The sequence below is a fragment of the Salvia hispanica genome, chromosome 3 (assembly GCF_029641045.1).
Source record: "Salvia hispanica isolate PSC_SH4W2 chromosome 3, Shi_PSC_v1, whole genome shotgun sequence".
Classification (NCBI taxonomy): domain Eukaryota; kingdom Viridiplantae; phylum Streptophyta; class Magnoliopsida; order Lamiales; family Lamiaceae; genus Salvia; species Salvia hispanica.
This window is the reverse complement of record NC_142694.1, coordinates 8,484,304-8,508,251: the sequence shown is the minus strand read 5'-3', so window position 1 is coordinate 8,508,251 and position 23,948 is coordinate 8,484,304. Positions and strand designations below refer to the sequence as shown.

At 38.2% G+C, this 23,948-nt stretch overlaps 3 protein-coding genes, 1 long non-coding RNA gene and 1 other non-coding gene across 5 annotated transcripts; 4 read left to right on the top strand and 1 right to left on the bottom strand.

Annotated features, from left to right (window-relative positions):
• The first annotated feature begins 409 nt into the window (after positions 1-409).
• Positions 410-5,259, top strand: LOC125217010 (Pentatricopeptide repeat (PPR) superfamily protein). Its single transcript, XM_048118828.2, has 13 exons — positions 410-556; positions 851-986; positions 1,129-1,291; positions 1,519-1,584; positions 1,678-1,775; positions 1,936-2,053; positions 2,176-2,385; positions 2,636-2,712; positions 3,716-3,809; positions 4,292-4,357; positions 4,496-4,573; positions 4,718-4,819; positions 4,954-5,259. Exons 1-13 carry the CDS (start codon positions 532-534, stop codon positions 5,047-5,049), a joined length of 1,329 nt encoding a protein of 442 aa, XP_047974785.1. The 5' UTR covers positions 410-531; the 3' UTR covers positions 5,050-5,259.
• Positions 5,260-6,487: 1,228 nt separating this feature from the next.
• TRNAT-UGU (transfer RNA threonine (anticodon UGU)) lies at positions 6,488-6,559 on the top strand. The gene has a single exon. It is a non-coding gene; the product is annotated as a tRNA-Thr (tRNA).
• A 4,871-nt stretch (positions 6,560-11,430) lies between these two features.
• LOC125215872 (uncharacterized) lies at positions 11,431-14,083 on the top strand. Its single transcript, XM_048117448.2, has 6 exons — positions 11,431-11,873; positions 11,940-12,260; positions 12,611-12,647; positions 12,747-12,983; positions 13,079-13,126; positions 13,437-14,083. The coding sequence occupies exons 1-6, from the start codon at positions 11,581-11,583 to the stop codon at positions 13,899-13,901; spliced, it is 1,401 nt and encodes a 466-aa protein (XP_047973405.2). The 5' UTR covers positions 11,431-11,580; the 3' UTR covers positions 13,902-14,083.
• Positions 14,084-19,501: 5,418 nt separating this feature from the next.
• Positions 19,502-21,426, top strand: LOC125212406 (uncharacterized). Its single transcript, XR_007174665.2, has 3 exons — positions 19,502-19,575; positions 20,937-21,158; positions 21,244-21,426. It is a non-coding gene; the product is annotated as an uncharacterized LOC125212406 (long non-coding RNA).
• A 342-nt stretch (positions 21,427-21,768) lies between these two features.
• Positions 21,769-23,585, bottom strand: LOC125215179 (pectate lyase-like). The gene is made up of 4 exons (XM_048116518.2): positions 23,463-23,585; positions 22,639-23,379; positions 22,403-22,541; positions 21,769-22,158 (listed from the first exon to the last, which is right to left on the bottom strand). Exons 1-4 carry the CDS (start codon positions 23,564-23,566, stop codon positions 21,934-21,936), a joined length of 1,209 nt encoding a protein of 402 aa, XP_047972475.2. The 5' UTR covers positions 23,567-23,585; the 3' UTR covers positions 21,769-21,933.
• Positions 23,586-23,948: the final 363 nt, after the last annotated feature.

Sequence of the window (23,948 nt, the reverse complement as noted above, 5' to 3'; positions counted from 1 at the left end):
AGGACGCAAATGAAAAATGTTCTAAAAAAGCAAAAGATTAAGTTAATTTGTTCTTCATTTATGAACGCTTTATTTTGAGTCCTAAAATATTGTTATTTTTAAAAATTTTCCAATGAAAGTAATTGCATCTCAATTTTTGTGTCCTTAAAAATCAAGTTTTTCGCAGTGTTAGTTGATTTAGATGTGAGACAGTTTAATATACTGTTTAGTACTTATAATTCCAATAATTTAAGGCTTTCATTATTGGTCATTATATAGGTAATTAGCTCATTAGTTAACATTATTTTTATTCTAGTCGAGTAATTTCTCATGTCATGCCTGCTACTGGTAAACACGATTTCTTAAAAGTGCAGCGATTAAGAAAACAGTTTGGGTGAGCAGAGGTGCACAAAATCTCCATACACCTATCTTGTAAAGTCGCCACGTTGCATATTTCCAACCCCAAGGGTTTATCACCGCAGTTCCTATTCTTCCTGGCAATCAAAACCCTCAAAAAACACCCAATTCAATTTCCCGACTACTCTTTCCACCATGAAGCTCCTCCGCGCTATCTCAGGTGCTCATTTTCGAATCTTGCTAATTTACGTACATCCAAATTTTTATGCAATTATCTGCTGAATTGCATTCAGGGGGCAGTGTTTAGTACAGATTTGGAATTTGAATGTATCCATATCTGTTTGCGATTGCTAGTCTATATAGATAGTGGATGGTGAAGATCCTATAGTCCATTAGGTGTTGGATGAAACAATAAATCTATATGTGTATGTAAGCATCTACCTCGGATTGGATTGGTAGAGTTTCGATTTTTCATTTTAATTATTTGGTTCGGTTTGGATTATTGTGGCTTCAGGAAACAATCGTGCTGTGGTTCGGGCGTTAGGGCGTCGGAATTTCTGTGCACCAGCGGAGGAGTATGCGAAGCGAAATTATGCCAGCGATGAGCCTGGGTACAATACTGTGATTGGCTCGCTCACTGCTCAGCGAAGGTTCGATTCATTTTGCACCCTTTCTTCAGTTTTTTAGACTCCGTATGCTGTATTTTTCATTTCAAGTCGAATTAGAACGAAAGTTTTCACATTTTGTTTCGTACTGTATTTGACAATGCTGGGTATCGTTTTCGAGTATCAGGAATTATTTGCTGAGGGATGTGTATGACGATATGATGCTGGATGGAGTGAAGCCAGAGAGGGACACATTTCACTCACTTATTGTAGGGACAATGAAAGGGGCTCGAATACAAGACGCATTCTTTTTCCGCGATGAAATGAGAGCTATGGGTCTGGTTCCAGATGTACGTCCTTTCCCACCATTTGCTACCACCTCTTATAATTGTAATTTATAGTTGATCAATAAAATTGGATTTACTTCCATGATTGTCCTTGGAGCAATACACATGCAATGTAAGCTTGTATGCAGAAGATGGCATCAGCAGATCGGTGATCCAATGCTGATATTTTCTGCCAATCATTATTGCCAGTTTACTAACAACGATAATGAAAATCGTTTCATCTTCATCAGGTGGCTCTGTACAACTACTTGATATCTACCTGTGGAAAGTGCAATAACTCTGATCAGGCAATTTCGGTACTGACACTGCTTAGATGCATTGTTTCTTGCTTTGTGCTATTGAAGAATAGTGAAAAGTAATTAAAGAGCTGTTGTTCCTTTTAACTGAAGCTTCTAGAGGAAATGAAGAGATCAGAAGTGAAACCTACTGGACAAACCTTCATATGCTTACTTCATGCATGTGCAGCATCTGGAAGAGTTGACCGTGTGTAAGATTATTGTCTGTATTTCTCTCTCTCTTTTCCTGGTTGATATGTATTAGTACTTGTGCATTTCAGGTGGCTTCTTAGTTCTTACTTAATATTCTATACTTTTTAGTACTATAACTTCCATGTCCTAATAGCACATTATCTTCATATTGTCTTGCAGATATGCAATAGTACGAGATATGACCGCTGCTGGTCTTGGTTTGAACAAATTTTGCTATGCTGGACTTATACTTGCACACAGGAACAAGTCACCTCCCTCCAGTGATACAGCTTCCAAAGTAAATATACAATTTGTGCTTGTAAATTTATGAAGTTTATACTTCCTATTCCATTAGTATATATGCGATTTTTTAGTTAAAAATATTTGAGATATATCTTGCTCTTTTTGTTTTCTGGCAAGATTCTTGAGCTCGTTGAACAGTCTAAAGGATGGTCCTCAGTTGATCATACAACAGACATTGCTGAAAATGTTATGAAGGGAATTACTGAAGAAGAACTATACAATCTGCCCACAGCGGAATATGTTCATCGCCGTGCTGGATTCATAGCCAGACAGTTAACTGTATACCATGTTGCATTTCTTGCTTGTGCTGACCTTAAGGATGTCCAGGTAATGAGTGAATGATATAATGTTTCTGTTGACATTTATTCCCGTCTTGGAAGAGTGCTTTTTGTGTACCTCTATAGTCAAGACATAGCTAACTGATCAATGGTAGTGTAAGCATATGTACTAAGGCATTCATGTATCATATATTGTGCTCTTTCTGGATTACGGGCAAAGCTCGCAAGAAAGTGCTCTTTACGAGTATTTCTTATCTTCTCCTTCACTTACATTTAGGTTGACTATTCATTCCTGGCAGGCTACTGACAAACTTCTGGAGATGCTAGAGAAGGATGGGAAAACTCCTGATGTCTTTATACTGATGCAAATTATGAGGTTTGTGACAATTGACTGTCCCCTAAAAACTTTAGATTCGGTATTGAAAATCTCATGATTCTCATCTAATTGTTATCTTAATTTTCTAGCTTTGTGATAATGTTCGACCTTTAACACCACATGTGCATATAGAATGAACTTATTGTAAATGGCCACATATTTTGAAGTTTGAACTTCTTCAGCCACCTTTCTAATCTCATTTTTCATTGAAAAGGTTTTGATTAATTTGAAAAAATAGGAGTACGGCGACAAGATATTTTACGTATGGAGTATAATGTAAACTCTGATTTTAGGAGGTGAATCTGAAGTTGAACTCTGGAACACTTGAATTAACTTCACCAAGATCCTTATAAAGATGGAACCGAAGGACTTTTAAGCTTTATTATGGAAAATGTCGTTTCACATGATTAAAAAAATAAAGCTGTCTATATTTACATATAAGTCTTATAACTAGTATTGTATCTTTGACATATGAAGAAAGTTTTGGCAATGAGTTTGTTAGTATCCTTTGGAGAAGAAAGGTGAGGATCAGATGTTTTAATTAAGCATTATATATTTCTCCTTGAAATTTTATTTCTAGAGCCCATTTTGTTCAACATAAGGTGTATTATGTTGGAAACCCCATGCTTTGATTTACGAAAGGGAAAAGGTTGGATCAAATTAATTTTTGCTATACAAATTTCTTCTCACTGTTAAACATGTATATGGCCTTTTGGGTTGATAAATTAAGTAGGTGAACAACATAATATTTATATTTAACAAATTTAATAATCAAATGTGAGCAAATAACTTAATAATCCTAATAATCCTGATGTGGAATATCACAGAAAGAAAAATACTCTAAAGCACCAACCAACCTAATAATTAGTTGATCTGTTTTATCACATATTAATTATACCTGCTATCTTGGCTACAAAAACGCACTGCTCGTGTGTAAGACAGATACGTGTCCTCTGGTTCCAGATGTTGACCTGTTTTAGCATCTATGCTTATCCTAATGCAGGTGCGTTCTTTCTGTTGGGGACTTGGACCGGGGGTTGAAATTTTTTGAGGAGTACATGAATTCAAACAGAGTCCCTATGGTAGAACTTTTTTCGGTGAGTTCTTAAGCATACCCCTTTCTTCAACCAGATATGTTCATCTCAGAGTGCATTGTGCTGCAGCCAATTTATTCATTATGTCACACCAACAATGATGAAACAGAAAGTAGTCAATTAATTTTGCTGAGTTTCTGTAGAAGTAAACTAGTTTGATTGCTAAATTTCATCGACCTGATGGCTTACCTAGTCAGATTGTAGTTTGCTAGCTGAATTGGGCATACTGTTGAAATCTAATGAGTGTCTGAACTCCAAAACAAATCTATATCTTGCAATAAAGCTTGGTTACAAAGTCTATGAATCGTGAAATTTATCTTATAGCTGCCTTTTTCGTAGTTGTTTATTCCCTGAGCTTTTGGTTACAATAATGTGTTATAGCATATTCTTTTCACTGATATGCAGTATACTTGAAAACTTGTTCATCTTCCTACAGTTATAAGCCAAATAACTTGGTTAATGATTCAACTTTTCCTGCCATGCAGACTCTCGCAGAAGGAGCGATGGTTGGGTATACAGAAAGGGGCATGCAAGTTGCTCAAGACATTCTTGTATGCTATAGCTTTCTAAACTACAGTCATCCATATGCCTTTCCAATTTCAATTTGTAGATGAGTGGAACACCCACAGTTTTAGTTGATGTCAGTTTTCAGTGGTGCATAAAGTTTCAACTTATTGTTCGTCATCCAGGTTGATCTCAATAACAGGGGCATGTTTTTGAGTTTCAAAATGGCAAATGATCTCCTGTTAGCTGCATCTGGTGAAAAGGTTAGCTAATAAATGAAAACAATAATTTCTGTTAGCAAACTTCTGTTCACAATTCTTGTTCTGTTTGTCTATAACTGCATGCTGCTTTGCCCCAGCTCTTCCTGTCCAATAACTTCTTATTTTTCTATTCTTTTGTTCTATTAGACCGGCGGGTACACTGTTGCCAACATGTTGTGGGATATGATGCAATCTCGTAAAATGACCCCTTTGCTCCCTACTGTCGAAGCATATCACAAAGGGCTGAAAGTGAGTTTTTATATTTCCCCTGTGAAACAGAACATGATAATGAAGTTTGCATTGCTGGAACCACAAAGACACCCTTTATAGCTTATGATCCTTGAATAACGTTGGGATTCTTATCAGTTCTGCTTGTGTTTCAGGAAAGAGAGATACCGGAGGATGATCCACGACTGATGTTGGTAACCACGACTCTTAACAATCTTAAAGCTAAAGCTGGACCAGGAGGTGGAAGATAGATAAACTCATGGATGAAATTATTTTTTGGGTTAGGATTGAGCAACATGAGTTTATCTTCTTGATTTGATGGTTTTCTTGTAGTTGAATAATTCCTATAGGCAGGTACTTTCTTGCTATTTTGCATTGAGGGGCTTGTTATGATTTCAGTGTAAGCCTAAAATTGCAATTTGAAATGTGCGTCGCAAAAGTGATGCTTTGATTCTGTATTACTCCATCTTGTTGGTACATGATGTATGTGTACGGTTCTATCATCAAGCTGCACGCTCGAGGAGAACATATGTCAAATTAGCTTAGTAATTTACTTGTTTTTTTAGGGTCCAATATGCTATGATTTGATATAAAAAATTGGAATAAAGCATTTGGTTTATCTTCTTTCTCTCGGCTGGTTTTATGCTTATTAAGGACATTGGTAGTAACTAGTAAGCGTCCACATACATCAAGTAGATTCCAAATAGATTCCAACTAAGTCGATGTATTGATATGAGCTAATTAACTTCAAATAGAAACTCATGTTGCATCAAAATATAAGACTGGATGACATGTCAAGTTCAATAAAATAGACGTCTCTTATTCCTAAAAAATAAAATTGAAACGAATCATATTATTAGAAAATGATATGATTTAAAATTTGAAAATCTATGTATTTTTTTTTTGAAACACACCATCTATCATATTTTATAAGAGTAGAATACACATTTCATTATTTTTTTCACCAATTTATTTTTATACTCCGTATTTCATTAATATTGTGTCGATCAATTGTTAGATGAATGTCGAAGGGGTATAAATCAAATTGCAATTCCTCTTGATGCGTTTTTAATGTTTTGAGGTTGCATTCCTTTTGATTTGTTGTTTGGTGGTATCTCGTTTATTAATAATTATTTTTATTTAATTTGTGTTGTATTTTGGATTAAGGTGATTCTACTACCGTCAAGCCATTTTGAAATTTTTAGTAGTATATTCTACGTTAGGTGTAAATTTGAAATTAAGTATAAGTGATTGCATATATAATTATGTTAAAGTTGAAAAAAGGCTGTAGAAGTTAAAAAAAGACTGTTCGTCGAGTAAAAGAGTCATTAAGAAGGTGAAAAGGCTATACAACTTCTAAATCTATCTAACTTAATCTGCTTGACATTATAGAGAAAATGCCATTTTAATTAATTAGATACACATGAGTTAGCGGTTGTGATTTATAAATAGAAAATTTGAAAATGTCATGAGTCATAATTAAGTAGTTAAATGAAGGTATGTGGAGCGTGCTTTTGGTGTACTCCAAGTGCGTTTTACATTGGTCAAAGGCCCAGCGCGTTTCTTCCACGAAAATGATATCACTGTGCCGCAATCATGTTGCATAATCTATAGCACTGATATCAACAGTGGCAGATCAATTTTCAATAATGAAATCTGAATCATAATCTGTAAAGACTGAAGCAAACAGCCCCTATAGCTCAGTGGTAGAGCGTCAGTCTTGTAAACTGAAGGTCTGTAGTTCGATCCTGCATGGGGGCACTATTTAATAAACAATTGCTCTTTTATTTTTGAAAAATGATTTAGTTTTTTAGGAAATTACAAAAAAACACTGCTCTCTCTCCTCCTTCAGTTAACATTTTGGGGTTTCAATCCCCTCCAAAAACCCTAATCCATGAAAATATGTTCCCGATCCCCTTAATGAACTGACTCCTGCAAATTCTCCCGCTCTAAAATGGCGTCTTCAAGTCTGCAGAAGCTCATCCGGAACCAAGCCCGACCCGCTTCCACATTCTTCACCCATTTCCACAAACCCCCTTCTCCTTTTGCTCCCACCCAAATCCCCAAACCTAATGATCCCACCCCAGAGCAACCCGCAATCGATCATTTCATTCCCAAGAATCCTTTCTTCGCCCAAGTTTACCCGACTTTCTCATTCGAGTTTCTTCTCAACCCGGTTTCCCCATCAACGTTCATCCGACCCGAATCCGATGGCGAGGCGGATGATTCCAACGTGATACGAGCTGATAGTGTGAAGAAGAAGAGAAAAAAGAAGATGAATAAGCACAAGCTGAAGAAGCTTAGGAAGCGGCTGAGGAGGAAGACGAAGTAATTCCGTTATTTCGCCGTTTCGGTGAGATATATTGTGCCATTTTCCGTTTTTCTGACCTTTCCAGATTCGTCCTTGGATTCTCGATTATTTTGTTAGCGTAATCAACCATTGATGGCACAATAGTCCATCTTAACCAATGACATCAATAATTAAGATATTTGTTTGCATTTTCTGTGGAAATGGATGTGCAACAGAGAATTCTCTGCGTTCCTTTTTTTTTAATTGATTTACTATACATCACGAGTTTTTACCGAGTTACTATAATTTAGGTGGATAGTTACCGCTTGTTTATGTTCTGAGCTGATTTATGTTGGGAGTAATCTGCTGACTGGATGTAGATTGGTGACAAATTAGCTCAGTATGACCATAGCACCTTATTAGACGAAGGTGTTTGATGTGAAACAGTTTCCTACTGCAATTTAAGAAAAATAAATTATCAAAAAGTTATTGTAGAAAATCTAAAGGATCTGAATTGGAAGGTATTAGACCACATGGCTATGCTCTAACTGGGGAATGGGAATTGTTCTAGTCTCGAAAGCCACGTTAAACACATTATAATGATTTAGGAATCAGGGGATATGTTTATCTTTAGTTGATACTTTGTTGGAGTTGGACAGAGCGGCTTGTTCATTCATCAAACTTTTGACTATGAGAAAACGTGCGAGCTATGTATGTGGATGAAGCACCTTCGGTGTGTTTTGTGTGGGTATTATCTGTTACAAAAGGGTTTAATTCAGCTATGTACTATGTAGTAGCAGCTAAGAGTTATGATCAACAGTCCCTTCTGCAGTGTATATTAAAACTGGTCGAGAAGAATCTTAATATGAGGCAATTTGGGCTTGTGAGATGATGAAAGCGTGGTTGTGGACTCGGGAGAAATGTGAGAGTCGGGATTGTTTGAGAATCTTTAGGTGACTTTTATTGGGTTAACCATATGCTTTGCAAGGATTTGTGCTTGTCTAAGTTGTAAGGCTCTGCGTACATGATAAATCATATAGTCGAGATCCTTATCGATAATATTGCTATCAAAGTCTATAGGAGTAGAATCATTTGTTGTTGGTGGAGAAGATGATGCAGCCTTTTGGTAGGAGAGGTTGATATTGATGAATCACTCATCTTAAAGGCATACATAGACAAACAAAAGATGGAAATGTAGTTTCATTACATTGACTATTTATGGTCGTGAATGGGTTTCCTTTCTATATGGCTCATTATTATCATCTAAATATAGTAGTTAGCTGTGATATGGAATCAATCGGAAATTGATCGAATCATTCAACTACAAGCTGGGAAACCTATGGTTCAGAGTGAATTCCTTGTCTTTTGATTCGTGATTTTAATCGATGACCTTTCTTCCTCAAGTACAATTCATTTGCACGTGCTCTTATCCTTGTTCTAACCTAAAAGCGTTAGGACTCCTAATTCTAAAAGCAAGTCACATTATAGGCTTTGAATCCAAAATGCTTGTGTATGATTTGATGAATTTGAGTAGTATTCTATATGATTTGATAAATTTGATTTAGTTAATTTTGTCTTTCTAGCCATGTTAATTCACCTTTCATCTCAATCACTTGATTTTCTAATGATTACTGTGGATTTAGATTGTCAAAACAACTGGTCTTTAGACCATAGATTGTAGAGATTTATCTTCATCACAAAGTTGAAGATTTTCCTTATGCTGCTATTACATCTATAGATGCTTCATTGTTTAAGGTTCTTTCTCTGGTAAATTTGGAATGTGATCAGACAAATATGTTGACCTTTCCCCATTCTGTTATGTATGCTCCTGGTTATCTTTGTTGTGGATACAACCTTTTACTAATAGTTTCCTACTATATGCAAATAGGTGGATGCCATCCGTACCTATTGACTAGAGTAATTGGTTTCACTATAGGAGCACAATATAATGATAACCACTATTACAACTTGTTCAAAGTGGTCCAATACCCTTTTGTTCCACTCATGGTAATCTAGCATGCCTAATTTGTGCATCATTGGTGATTTTAATTGCTTCAGTCTAGTCTGCGTATATTATCTGATATGGCAGGCACCTCAATTTTGGTCATGTCTGCATTATCTTATTATTATAAACTCCCTTGTCAAATGTGTATTTTACCCCCTCATCAGTATGACCAAAATTTGATGTGAATGTTGCTATTTACTTTTGGAGTTAATCCACTTGTACGAGTAGAATGTAGCATGCTTGTAGCTCGTATTGCTCCTTAGTCCTTAATACTACTTGTTATGGTAGCATTGTATGTGTAAGAGAATACTTGCTGCTGAACTCTCTGCTACGTGGCATTTGAAATTCCCTGTATCATGTAGATACGTTGTTCCATACCCAACTGTAGTTGCATTCAATCATAGAAAGGAGTTTGATCTGAGGACCACAACATCACTTTCTCCTCACTGTCATCTTTATAGCCTGTTATTGCAACTGGAAAGCTCTTGAATATATCAGTGGCTCGACTTTCTCATCTGCCTTTCGAAATGCAGAATGCTGTGTGCCTGTTTCTCTTTATCAATCATGGAGTCTTGGGATAAAGTAACATTAGCATTTAGCATTTAGCAATGTTTGCCTAATTCACTAACTTTTGTGTTTTTGAGTATCCCTTTGGTGTGTATGGCCTAACATCAAATGAAATGTTATTTAGTTAAAATTTGGACTAGAGAATTGTGTGCTTTTCAACTTTCCTTTAATACTAGTGGCTACCCTAATTCTTGACCACTAATTTAGAGGTAGCACGAGTCATCATTATATCATCATGTGTTGTGTGGCCATTGCTTTGACATATGGAAACTAGAAACGTTTGCACATGCTTTGTTGTTTTACTTTGTTTTGCATTTGTTGAACTTTCATTTCATACATCTCCACCTCACCCTACCTTTATTACAACTAATGATTTAAACGCTGTGGACTTAAAGACAAAAGGTAAAGACATGGAACACTATGCCCTTTTGCGCCTCCCAATTTGAATTTTTGTTGCAAATTTTCAGAGTTTTTCTTAGGGCAATGGTGGATAAACTGTACGGAAAATAATGGATCCAAAGTATCAGCATAGTTTCAATTCTCTGACTCTACTTTAGGTATTTACAATAATCGATCTCATAAATCTTACTCAGTTAAGATCTATAAATCATGAGTCGGTTCTAGATTTGAGTCACGTTGGATTTATGAAGACGGTGTTTGTAAGTAACCAAGTGTAGTCTAGAGTTGAAACTACACATTTGGATCCAGAGAGTATACCCTTATGAATTTGCATTATTGAAATAGCATTCCAAAGAAATTCCTATTTCAATGATGCAAGGTAAGAATAGAAATGGGTCTAAATTGAGATATGCATTGGAAATTTTATTTGATAAGCGTTCTGTAGCTTCATTATGTGCAATCCTAGCCTAGTTTTAATTAAAGTATAACCTAATTATGAGTAAATTTAAAGATTGAATGAGAGAGGTAGAGAATGGCGATCTTATGCCAAATTGAGCAGGATATCTGTGTCATATTATTTTATTAGGTAGTATATTCAATAATTGAATGTCCTAACGTGTCCCTTCACGACATTGAATTGCAAAGTTTGTTCACAAAAAGACAAATACTTTCCTATATCATGTTTGGTAATTTCACTTTCTCAAGCAATAAAATATCTTACAATCGGTTACTTTTATTTACACTTTAATAAAAGGAAAGAAATGACTACCTCGCAAGTAGACATGCCAGTTTGGTAATTTAACTTTGTCCACCAATAAAAAATCTTATAATCTGCTACTTTTAAACAGATCGTAGTAATTCTTGTCCTGACCCAATATCCGGTACTCACTATCCGGAAAAAGAGGGAAATCGGGCGGTATAATTATGAGAATTGAGGATATTGGTTATATCTGACACACTCGTCAATTTACACTTTAATAAAAGGGAAGTAATGAATGTCTTGCAAGTAGATATGCTACTCTGAACTGGAATTAAAATTAATCCAGAGTCTAGTTGGTCATGGTTCGAGAAATTTGAATCTATAAAGTGTCTACTAGTTATTCATCGATATGCCATTTAATCGACAAAACACAAAACAATTAACCACCGAACACATACCTCATATTCCCCGGACTATTGAACATTAATATTTTTATTTACCCTAAGTATGGAATGATCATTTAATAACTAATTATAGACAAATAATTATAAATCCTAATTGAATTAATGAATAATTACTTAAAAAAAAGACCAAAACACTAGGGATTGAAATTGAAGAGAAGGAAGTAGGAAATCTAAAGTCACAGAAGGTGATAAAATAATGTAGAAGATTCCAAGTGGATTTGATGCCAAATTAATGCATCATTTTGGCATTACGAGACATCAATTTCAGCAGCCGTTGATCTACAAAAAACTTAACCCGAAGAAGATGGATATGGATTGTTGATTGAAGTTTGGCGAGTGAGAGTGAGCAAACATGGCATGTGGTGGGGGCAGAAGAAGACAGAAATTGGTAATATGGATTTAGCAGAAATTGGGGGGCGCAGCCGCAGGCGGAAGCCTCTACTCATCTCCCTTTCCATCCCTCATTATTTTCACTCGCGCAATAATTCAAACACCTCCCATGCGCCATCAACACCACCCTTGCTAAATATTCTATCCATTTTTTCCCTCTCTCTCTCTCTCCCCCCCCACTTTAGTTCGCTTCTTTTCCACACTTCCACTCACTTGCTTTACCCTTTTTCCCGCACCTCCCTCGCGCTTCTGCTGCAACGGTATGCGCCTTTTAGTTAATCACAGATTCAATTTTGAGACACCGCTTGAATTTTTTCTGTAATTAGGTGGTGGAGAGGAGACGATATGGGTGGCGTGACGTCGTCGATGGCGGCCAAGCTGGCGTTTTTCCCGCCTAATCCGCCGTCGTACAAGCTGGTGCACGACGGCGTCACGGGGCTGCTGCTGCTGAGCCCTTTCCCCCACCGCGAGAACGTGGAGGTCATGCGCCTCCCCACCCGGCGGGGCTCCGAGATTGTGGCGGTCTACGTGCGACACCCCATGGCTACATCCACGCTTCTCTACTCCCATGGCAATGCCGCCGATCTCGGTCAGATGTACGAGCTCTTCATCGAGCTCAGCATTCATCTGCGCGTCAATCTCCTCGGGTACATATGGATTTTCATCTCCAATCACTCAATTCTAGTCGTTTTTTAATTAATTTTGTTCACAAAAAGCATATAAAATTGATTAAGCAGCTGCGATTTCCGTTCACATTTTGTTATTTGGATTATGAGTTTCAAGCTCTAGTTTCATGTTCATCATGGTAATCTTTGAAAGCAAGAAAATTTCTCAAGATTGAATTTTTACCATACTGGAAATTGTGTATTTTGCTGCTGCTACATCTAATGATAAATTTTAGCATAGTTTTTACTACCTGTGAATTCGTATGTGTGTGTGTGTGTGTCACATATTGTAGAAAAGATTAACTTTGTGAAGCTTCTTTGAATATGATCAGGTATGACTACTCTGGATACGGGCAGTCGACTGGGAAGGTGAGTGTTAGATCTGATGTTTTTTTATGGGATCTTTCTCTTGGAACCTGTACTGAATGTGTGGAGAAAAAGATGGTTGATGTTGGTTTTTGTTTATAGCCCAGTGAGCATAATACGTATGCGGATATTGAAGCTGCTTTCAAGTGTCTGGAGGAGAACTATGGCACCAAGCAGGAAGATGTTATCTTATATGGTCAATCTGTGGGAAGTGGCCCCACTTTGGATCTAGCAGCTCGTTTGCCTAGTGTACGAGCTGTTGTTTTGCATAGTCCTATACTCTCCGGTGTGAGAGTCATGTATTCTGTCAAAAAAACTTACTGGTTCGACATCTACAAGGTTATATAGCGCTCCCATAGTGTGAAATTAAGATGTAAATTTCTCGCTTTCAGTTGTGTAGAATTAATGTTATGTTGCCTTGTTTCTTGGTGCAGAACATTGAAAAGATCCCACTGGTTAAATGCCCTGTCCTCATTATTCATGTAAGTATTGATTTTTTGTATTCAAAACTTTAGAAAGTCTATTTGAAGAGAAGGAAATGGTATATCCATGTTGGCTGCTGGTTGCTTATTTTGATATAGTCCAATATTTCTCAAGTCTGCTTTGCCTATATATTATGAATGGCCTATAGTTTTCATGAATTGCAAGCTAGTAGGAGTATCTATCTAGCTATTCGGATCGAGATCAAAAAAGAAGTAGTCGTGATTGGAGCTATTGTACGAGAGTCTAGTTTATACCCCCATTTAAGTGTTACTTTGCGATGTAAATAATCTTGTGATGGTTGGTTGCCAGGGAACTGCAGATGAAGTGGTTAATTTTTCGCACGGTAAGCAGCTGTGGGAACTCTGCAAAGAGAAATACGAGCCATTGTGGATCAAAGGAGGGACCCACTGCAATCTGGAGCTCTACCCCGAATACATCAAACATCTCAAGAAGTTTGTGGCAACTGTGGAGCGATCTCCATGGCACAGAACGAGCACGAGGAAGAGCATAGATCAGTTTGAGCCATCCAGGAAGAGTACAGATATGTTTGATGCTCCGAGGAAGAGCAGCGACAGGAGGGAGAAGCCAAGGCGCAGCATGGACAAGCCCGAGAGGTCAAAGCATCAGCCACAGAATGTTGATAGTTTGAGGATGTCGTTTGATCAAGTGGAGAGATCAAGAAGGAGCGTTGATTGCATCGACAAGTCTTGGAAGAACATCGATCATCAGCTGGAACGAGGGCGGAAGAGCGTGGATAGAATGCGTACCGGGTAAATCTCTGTTGTACTTGTTGTAAAATTCGTGTGGATATATGGTGGTGAGAGGTATAGAAAAGGTTTAGGGGAAAAGGTTTTGGAATGTCTCAAAACTATTTGTCATTTGTTATGAAACTATCCCAACAATACCTCATGATCGGAATTCTCAATTAAATCTAACATGTGATCAAATTTATGTGACGGAGTTGTTGATTTTGATTAGCCGAGCCTAATATACAAGAGATTCAAATAAAAAATCAAGTTTTTTAGTACAACAAAAAGAATTATTTTCAGTCATTGAACGAATACCTCTTATTAACTCGGCCAGCCATGTTACCAAATCATCCCAAATTCCCAATGTAAGTACAAGAGATTTAAATAAAAAATTCAATTGCACTAGGAGTACTATATATACAACATAAAAATTTGACACTCACCGATAAAGTAGGTGAATTAGATCAACTTGTACCTCAGCAAATTATCCGGCAAAAAACAATCACATATCTCACTAGATATAAATTAAGCCTTAATATTTGATCACAAACTTTCTTCTCATATCCCTCAATTCCTAATATTTGAATCAATCCTTCCCAAATACTCTCAATTAATCACACTACACAAAATCTTGCAAGAAAAAAAACACCAACAAATTCACCTAAGATGGCACCCCAAGCGGTTGCACTTGCTCTTGCGCTAACATTTTTATTTGCCTCCGCCGCCGCCACATCTCGGCCATCATCATCGCCGACCACCTCTCCGGCAAAGCCCGGCCCTGGAGCAGCTCCCATTCCGGCAGCCAAAAAAGCGATGCCTCCAATCCCTCATGCAGCACCGAAGGCGGCCCCCAATGCAGTCCCGAAGGCGGCTCCTCACGGAGCCCCGAAGGCGGCCGCCAGGCCCAATAAAACCTCCGCCGCTTCTCCGGAGGCCTCGGCGGCGCCTGGCCCTTCTGAGGATATATCACCTGCTCCGGGCAATTCCGATGAGGTGCCAGCTGATACACCACCCACAGACGGCGCCTCCTCCATCAAGCTCTCCGTCGCTGCCGCCACTGCCGCCGTCGGGCTCTTGCTGTTTTAAATGGATTTTCTACTTTTTTTGCGGTTCGTTTATAATTTATTATAGATTTTCATTAGAAGCTTTGGGATGTTTTTACGATCATAAAATTTATTTCTTTTAATTTCATACTGGTATATATCGAAAATACATGAAATTTGGTAAAATTCTAGTTTTTGAAAGCGATTTTTGAAATTTGCAAAAGACATATTAGTATGGAGTTTTGATCTGCCTGGTGAAATTATGGTAGCAAATTGTTCATATTTTTCAACAAAAAGATGATATTTTTCTTAGAGCATCTCCAGTGGTAATAGGCCAGCCACAGGTTAGCCACTCTCTCTTCCTGCTATATCATCGGTACTAAAATTCCACCTGCCACATTAGCATTTTAATTAAATAGGCTAGCCTAAGGCCAGCCACAGGCTAGCCCAATAAAAATAATTCAAAAATAACTACATTTACAGAATTAAATTTACGATAAATTACGAAATAAAATTTACGAGACATATATGGGAGAATTCATTCATTTCATTAAAAAAAAGTGTATAGATAAAAAAAATACATGATTTTTTTTTAAAAAAACGGGCTTCCACACACGAGCCCTGCCGCTCTCTACTCCTCATCGTCGTCGATGTCCTCGCCGCCGCCACCCGGGGTATCTGAGCCCGCGTCTGAGCCCCCCACCAGTGCCCTCGTGGCATCCAAATCCACCTGCATGTTCTCGAGCATCGATTGAAGAAACCTCTTCTGCGTGGGGTCAGTTGCGGCCCTCCACGCTTGGAAGACCTTGTACATCCGTTCCTCCGTTTTGACACGAGAATAAGGTGTACGCGCGTGGGGGGGTGCTGAGATGACCTCCTGGGGCGATAGGGGGGATCCTCCTCTCGCTGCCCGTTGCGTCCGCTTTTGGCCAACCGGGCGAGGGCAACGAGCAAAGGATGGAGGGGACGGAAACTCCTCAGCATCCGGGGGGAGGTCGTGGGATCCGCCGCTGCTGCCGCTGTAATCTCCGGAATAGTTCAGCCTCTGCTTCTTCGGCCACCAAGCGTCGCACCCCACTCGGAACTTCTTGGAGTCCTTCAGCACCAGATAGCATTCCCAGAAGGTGAACTCCTTATAAGTCCCCGGCAAGGGGAACTGACTCTCTGCTATCCTCCGGGCGTCCTCCTCAGTCTGCGCACTAGTCAGCATGCGGAGGGTGTTGGTGTACAACCCCAAAAATCGGTCGACCCTGATCCGTTCCCACCCCTTCCGGCACTCCTCCCCGTTGTAGTCCTTTCCATGCGGGCAGTTCCTCTTGTAGGCTGCTCTAATCTTAGCCCACATGTTGACGATCCGCTAGTTGTTCGCAACCAGCGGATCGTCGCAAATCGACAACCACGCCTTGGCCACGCCGACGTACTCATCCTTCGTCCACTTCCTCCGCGTGGGGGTGTCATGAACAGTGGGCTGCGACGACTCGCCGACCATTTTGCTCTTCCCCTTGGTCTTCTTCTTCTTCGGTGCGGCCCGACCCGCTGGAACGGGAGTGTCCGCCTCCCCGATATCGATCCCTATCTCATGCAATGACAAAAGGTCATCCCCAGTGTACTGCGTCTCCACTTGGGTCGACGTGTGAGACGAAGCCGTCAAAATATCAAGAGAGGGACGAAAGACCGTGCCCCCCCCCCACCCCGCCCGGTGACCCCTGCATCCCGGGATGCATACCGGGCTGCATCCCCCCCTGCCATACCGGCATCATCCCCATCATCTGTTGCAGCATCTGCTGCTGCATCTGGGGCATACCTCCCACCCCGGCGTTGCCTGCCCCCTGCCCGGCATCCCCCACTGCATCCCCCCTTACATCCCCCATGCGCTCCCGCCATCATCCCCATCAACTGTTGCCAAGGGACGTTAAACCCTTGGCCCATCTACCCGCCCATCTGGCCCTATCCAGATCCCACGGGTACCGTGAGAGTCTAAGATCCGCTCGTCACCGGACTGGACTCGTTGTTGTTGTCCATCGCTCGATGTTGCTTTTGTACAAAAATTTAGAGAGAGAGAAAACTCGTTAAAACAAGTGGTGCAAATGAAAATGAAACTAAAATCACGTATATATAGTTTTTCAAAAAAATTCAAAAAAAAAAAAAAAGAAAAATGGGCGCTGGCCGATCGCTCGCCGATCGACACGCCACAATGGCGGCTAGCGCATCGGCCAGCGCCCTCAAATAGGCGTGCGCTCGCCAGTTTCTTCGCCGAAATGCGGCTGGCCGTTTTCAATAGTTCGGCTAGCGACGCGAATCGACTAGCCGGTGGGCTAGCCGCTATTGGAAATACTCTTATGAATATATGTTTAACTCATCTATCGTCCATATATAATTTTTTCACTTGTCATATCATGTATAGTTTCATTTCGTCACTTTTTGTTACCATGGGTAATTGAGACCAAATCTAAACTTATGATTTTTCTAGCTGATTTTTAAAATTGGGGAATAAATCAAAATTGACTAAACTTCGTGATTTTTCAGCAATTTTATTGACAAGCATAAGTTTAAATTGAGATTGTAAAATTATAAAGTACTATCTAGCGCTGGGGTTCGGTCGGTTCGGTTAGTAACCGAACCGACAAGTCGGTTAACCAACAATATTTCAGTTCCCAACCAAAAACCGAAACCGGCACCGAGAAGTAGTCGATTAGTTCAGTTAGAACCGAACGGTTAACCATTAACCGATGGAACCGAAAATTACTGAAAATTTTTACTTAATTATGCTGTTCCATGAGTTTTGAAATAGGATACAACCAATTAATGCATTGACGGATTATTGATAAATCCTTGTTCTATTTTCTTCTTTTTATAATAGTCTATTCTCTCCTTTCTCTGTTGATAGAACGATGTGGGACAATGTTTTCAACATAATTTTTTTTATCTTTTATCCTTATCATTCTCTATACTTATTTACAAATTTATTGCATATAATCTAATTATTTATCATGTACAATGTAGTCCACGAAACTTTACTCATAGTTGTAAATATGTTGGCTAAATTATTGTTTATATATACTAGTTATTTAATACCTACTCCATATAGAAACTTCTAAAAATATTTAATAATTGTAATCTATTAATCTCGGCTAATATTTATAGAATCTAGGATTAAAGATTTTGTGGAAATATTATTCTAAGAAAATAGAAAAGGAAATTCAAAAATGGAAAAGAAATTAACAAGCAAGGCTGAAACTATTTGCCAACATCTCATAAAATAAAATAAAAATCAATTTATAAACTATAAAACAATCATGTTAATCTATTTGTATTATTTAAATTTAAATTTAAATTATGCCTCACCTTCTGTTCACCTTCATTAAAAACATGCATTTAAGAAAATTGCATAAACTCACAAAATCACTTATGTATCTTAAAATATCCCACATCGACTTTGACAATATAATAAGAATACAAAACATTATTATAAAAAATAAGCCTCTTCCTTTGTGAAATTTATCATCTGGGCCTTTGGGCTTTGGTATATACATATGTGGCTCATAGCCCATGTAAATATGAGTCTACAATTTAGGTGGACTTAAATTAATTGGTTTTCAGTTCGGTTAATCTCGGTTTGAACCGATAACCGACATCAATGCGGGGCTCCTGACCGGACCCGAACCGTAACTGTTATTTTCGGTTCTCGGTTAACCGAAAACCGATATTTTCGGTTTGATTCTCGGTTAACCGAGAACCGACAAACCGAATACCCAGCCCTGACTACTATCATTAATATATAAAAAAATATATAAATAATTACTCTCATTAATTTACAATCCAAAATTACTCTCAGAACTAAAGTTTTTAGCCTGTTATTCATAACTCGAAATTATCATCAATTGTGAATAAGAATTTTTATGCTAGCTATCATTCACGTTTGAAAATTACTATCCGTTGTGAATGTGAGTTTTAAATCACGTTAAATTCACAATTTAAAAGTACTCTCGTGATAGATGAAATTAAGATTTTAAGTTATCATTCACAATTTAAAATTGCTCTAAGTTGTAATTAAAAGTTTTTAGACTATTATTTACAATCAAAATTACTATAATGAGTTTTTAGGCTATTATTCTCAAGCAAGCCATGATTTGAGATTGATTCAATGGTAAGGGCTTATATAAACATTCGAGAATGATTCCATAATTAAAAATCCAGAAGAAAATGTATCAATTTTTAATCGGATCATAACATAGAGGAGATAAGGATAGCAATTAGCAACTGTCCATATCTATAAACAGAAAATGAAGAAGGGAACGACATTATGCACATGGAAGCAATCTACGACGAGGATGAGTATATATAATAATTAAATCTTTTTTGGTTTTTCAGCGCCGATTTTCTGTATAGGCTTCTGTATATAGATCGAATTAGTTTGTGACTTTTGTGCGATGACTATATTAAGATAATAACATAATTAATTATAGTTTGATTGTAAATCAATTAAATTAGTTAAAAAAAATATAAGTCTATTGGGCTAGAGCCCATGTAGCAATTAGAGTATGGATTAAATATTTAGAGAATTAATATAGATTAGAAAACCCTAATTCTCTTAATACAGACGTAAAGGGGTTTTCTAGCCTAGCAAGTAAACGCTGGAGTCAAATAGCACAGCAAGTAAGTATTTGTATCATTTATGCATAAATGTTCAAAGTCTATTTTGAATATAGATTTGTTTTATGTTCGATTCGTAATTTCTAGTGTGTATCATAAGATGATAAAATGAATTCTTAACATTGATATGACTGTGGATCTTATATGCTAGTAACTATTTGTGGATTAACTTTAGAAATTAAAATTGTGTGATTGGGATAAGAAATTAATTGGATTCGTAATTGATTTTGTGAATCGGAAACTAGATTTCAATCCTTCGAAAGATTTTTCCTGAAAATCAACGAAAATTGGAAGACAGTTTTCAATCACAAGTTTTGAATTTTCGAGAGCTATTTTCATTAAAATTTGGAGAGTCCAATATAAAACTAAACTGTTTTTTTTGGAAAATTTGGACTTCACCGTTGATCCATCGGGGCGCGACGGGAAGGTCCGGACAGGTTTTCCCGGTCGCGTCGCCGTTCACGACAGCGTTACGCTGCTGTTAATCAATGGGCCATTATTTATTTGATAATATAATAATTGGACATCATTATAATTAGCATCACAATTTATCCTATTAAATATATACAGGCCTTTTTTTACCACGAGTTTTACCCATCACGCCAAATTTATAAGGTATAGGCTTATTCATAGATGCATGATTGCCATCACGTGAGGATATTAGTTCTAATCAATACAAGATACCATTATCTAATTAGTGGTGCAAATGCGATCTTTATATGTTTTTCTGATTTTTTTTAAATTTTCAGTTCAGATAATATGTCGAACTTAGCTTATAAATGTTTAATGGAAACGAACAAGTTGAATGGATCAAATTTTACGGACTGGCTTCGTTGTCTTCGATTGGTGCTAAGGATTGATAAGATTGAGTATGTCTTGGACACACCAATCAGTGACATCCCCAACAAGAAATCTCCTGAGTTTGCTTCATTTGACATAGAAGCTTATGAGAAACACGTTGAAGATGCCGCATTGGCTCAGTGTATCATGTTGTCATCGATGAATTCGATACTACAAAGACAATATGAACATATGCTTCCATATGTGATGATTCAACGCTTGAAGAGTTTGTATGCTCCACAGGCTCAAACTACGGAGTATGAGACCCTCCAAGATCTCTTCAAGTGTAAACTGCACGATGAAGGCATAGTGTCTGAGCATGTGTTGCACATGATAGGTTTGATTGAGAGGTTGGCATCGTCTGGAACGGTACTTTCCTCAAATATTTCAACAAACTTGATTCTGGAGTCTCTTCCTAGTTGTTTTGAGAATTTCATTATAAATTTCAACATGAACAACATGAAAGTTGGTCTGCCAGAATTGCATAATATGCTTACTGACTTATGAGTCTTCCATTGCTAAAGGAAAATCGTTGCTCATGGTGGGCTCTTCTACGAATTCTTCAAAATGGAAGACTGAACAGCTGAAGAAGATAACATCTAAGAATATTGTTCTAAAGCCAAAAGATGGAGGGGTTAAGAAGAAGCCACTATTAAAGGATGAATGCCTTTTTTGTCATAAAAGGGGACACTGGAAGAGAGACTGTCCAGAACTCATGGCATAAAGTGCAACGAGTGGGAGCTTAGGTATGTTTGTCATTGAGATACACATGTTTATTAATAATTCACAATCTTGGGTGTTAGATACTGATACCTTCGTAATAATGTGCAGAGTCTAAGTGACAGCCAAAAAGTAAAGTCGGACAAAGTGGACCCACGCATTAAAAATGGAGCAAGAGTAGTTGTAATAAACTAATAATGTTGTGTATCATACAACATGAATTCCTAGTTAACAGTATGATTATCTATCCATACTTGTATATCTTCATATATTGATGAATCATGTTATTTTTATCTGTACCAGGTGAAGAACCAAGATTTAAGAACTTAACATATAAATCTAATCCTAATAAGGTTTGGAATGTATGTCCATGTCCGTTTCTCACTCTGACTTACTATGGACAATAATAGAGTTATGTATTAACTTGAGTACTTTGTATTTGTGTATGTGAGTTCGTATTAATCTGATTGTTTGTTTTAAGTAAATGTGTCCAATCTTCCCTTTCTGAGTTCAAAAGAACTAACACTTCTTGCAGGTTGATTAAGTTGACGGCAAAATTCAACGGGGCCCAATAAATTTTGTCAAAATTTACCGAAATATTATTATTAATTTTTTTTATGGTTTGACAAATTGTACTGGCGCCTTATTTTCTTGAATTTGCAAGTGTGTGTCCCAACATCAATCAAGCAAAAACCAATGGTACTAATACATGCTATAGATGTTTCATAAGTCAACTCATGTCCTACGTTTGACTTATATATATGCTTCATCATTTACTAATTAGATGTGTGAATATTTGAACTAGCAATGACTTCCCTTCTTGCAACTAAGTGGGCCTGAGGCACCAGTTATTGAACCCACAAGAGACGATGGCCTTGCACTCAAACTCGACGCCCTAGCATACGCTGATGAAGCTCCAGCATGCCCCGACTGCCGGAAATAAGCCCCGTTGAGCATCAAGTCACCTTCCGACCTCCAATTCCACCCTCTCCACTCGCTTTCGGGTGCATCCTCATGCTTTGTCACCTACACATTTATCAACCATCTCAATTATTCATTTCAGACTTTTTTAATCACTCTTATATTTTTACTTATAACTAATTCGGTTAATATTAATATCACTGATAAAACATAACACCATTTTGCGACAACTAGTGTGCATTGACTTAGCAGTAAAGTGATTAATGTTTGAGATGAGAGGTCAAAGTTGTGAGAGTATGCACGTGACATTTCAACTTAATACTATAAAAATAAAAACTGAAACACACACCTCTTTCCTAACCCTATTGTTTGGCGCAAGAAACCTATTCCCTTGACTATAAATTGTTGGAGAAGCACTCCCACCAATCGCATACATTTCCCAATGTGTATAGTCATTGTTTACTACATGAAAATATCCATGCCTGCACCTGTTCAACAAATCACACAAGAAAATAAATAGATATATCAAATGATTGAGTCAAACTTAGAATTTAAAAAAATAATCATATGTATATATAAACGTACCTAGGCATTCTTTGAACTAATCCTTCTCCAAAATGATTAAAAGCAATGGTGACCTGCATGCTCTTATCTTGCACAAACGCATCATTATGCCCCAACAACATCACCTTATCATGATGCGTGAAGTAGCTATTCGAAATCGTAATCGCAGTGGAGCCATGAATCGCATCAATCAACCCGTCGTTGCAGTTGGACAAGGAGCAGTGATCAATCCACACATCCCGGCCTCCGAAGATCGATATCCCGTCGCCGTCGGACTCCTCCCACCACCCGGAGTGGGTGGGGGAGTCCCTAATGTTGGCGTTGCCGGCCTTCTTGCAGTCGTGGATGTGTATCCCGTGGATGATGATGTTGGTGGCGTGGTGGATGGCGATGCACGGCCCGTCCGCCACGTGCACGGAGGCCCCGCGCCCGTCGATCGTCTTGTGCGAGTTCATCACCAGCTCCTGCCTCAGCCGGATCACCATGTCGCTCTTGAAGATTATCCACAGCGGCTCGCTCTGGATCGCCGCGTGCCGGAGGGTCCCTGGCCGAGGGTTGACCGGGTCGTCGTTCCCGGGGTCGGTGACCACGTAGATGCGGCCGCCCCGCCCTCCGGCCGCGTTCTTGCCGAATCCGATCGCGCAGTCCGCTAACTGCTGGCGGTGGCTCTCCCAGTTAGAGTTGCACCGCCAGCAGTCGTCGATGGGGTTACCTGTCGAGCAGGACAGGTAACCTAGGTTTCTTCGGGATGAATTGATTTTCCTATTTATATAGAAGTTGTATTAGTGTACTCCTAACTTTATTAATGAAATAAATTAAAAATAATAACAATTCAAACGACTTACTCTTGTACATCTTGGACCACAATAGCTGGATCTTGAAGTGAGGATGATGAAACAAGGATTGCGCTTGCCGAAATTAGTAGCAATAAGAATAGAAATGCAGACATTTTGTCTAAAAATGGAATTGGAGAGATTTGAGGAATATAATGATGTAGTAGATGGGATTATATAGAGTAGATCCCGTAACAATTGGCGTGATTAAAATGAATGTGTGCTTTTATCAAATGTGGTGGGGTTTGTGTGCTTATTTTATTTTCAACTAGTTCACATCTACTTCGGGTTAATTAAGGTGGTTTTGTCGCCTCTTTTTTTTCAAAATTAAGATGTTCGTTAAGTTAGTTGTTCGGTTCTTTTGCCTTTTACTTTGTGGAAATTTATTTCCAGTCTCTTTATGGAAATATGAGTAGCTAATATGGTTTTTTAGTAGGTTATATAGACAATGCTCTTTTATTTAGTATAGATGATCTACTACATGCTATAATTTTATTA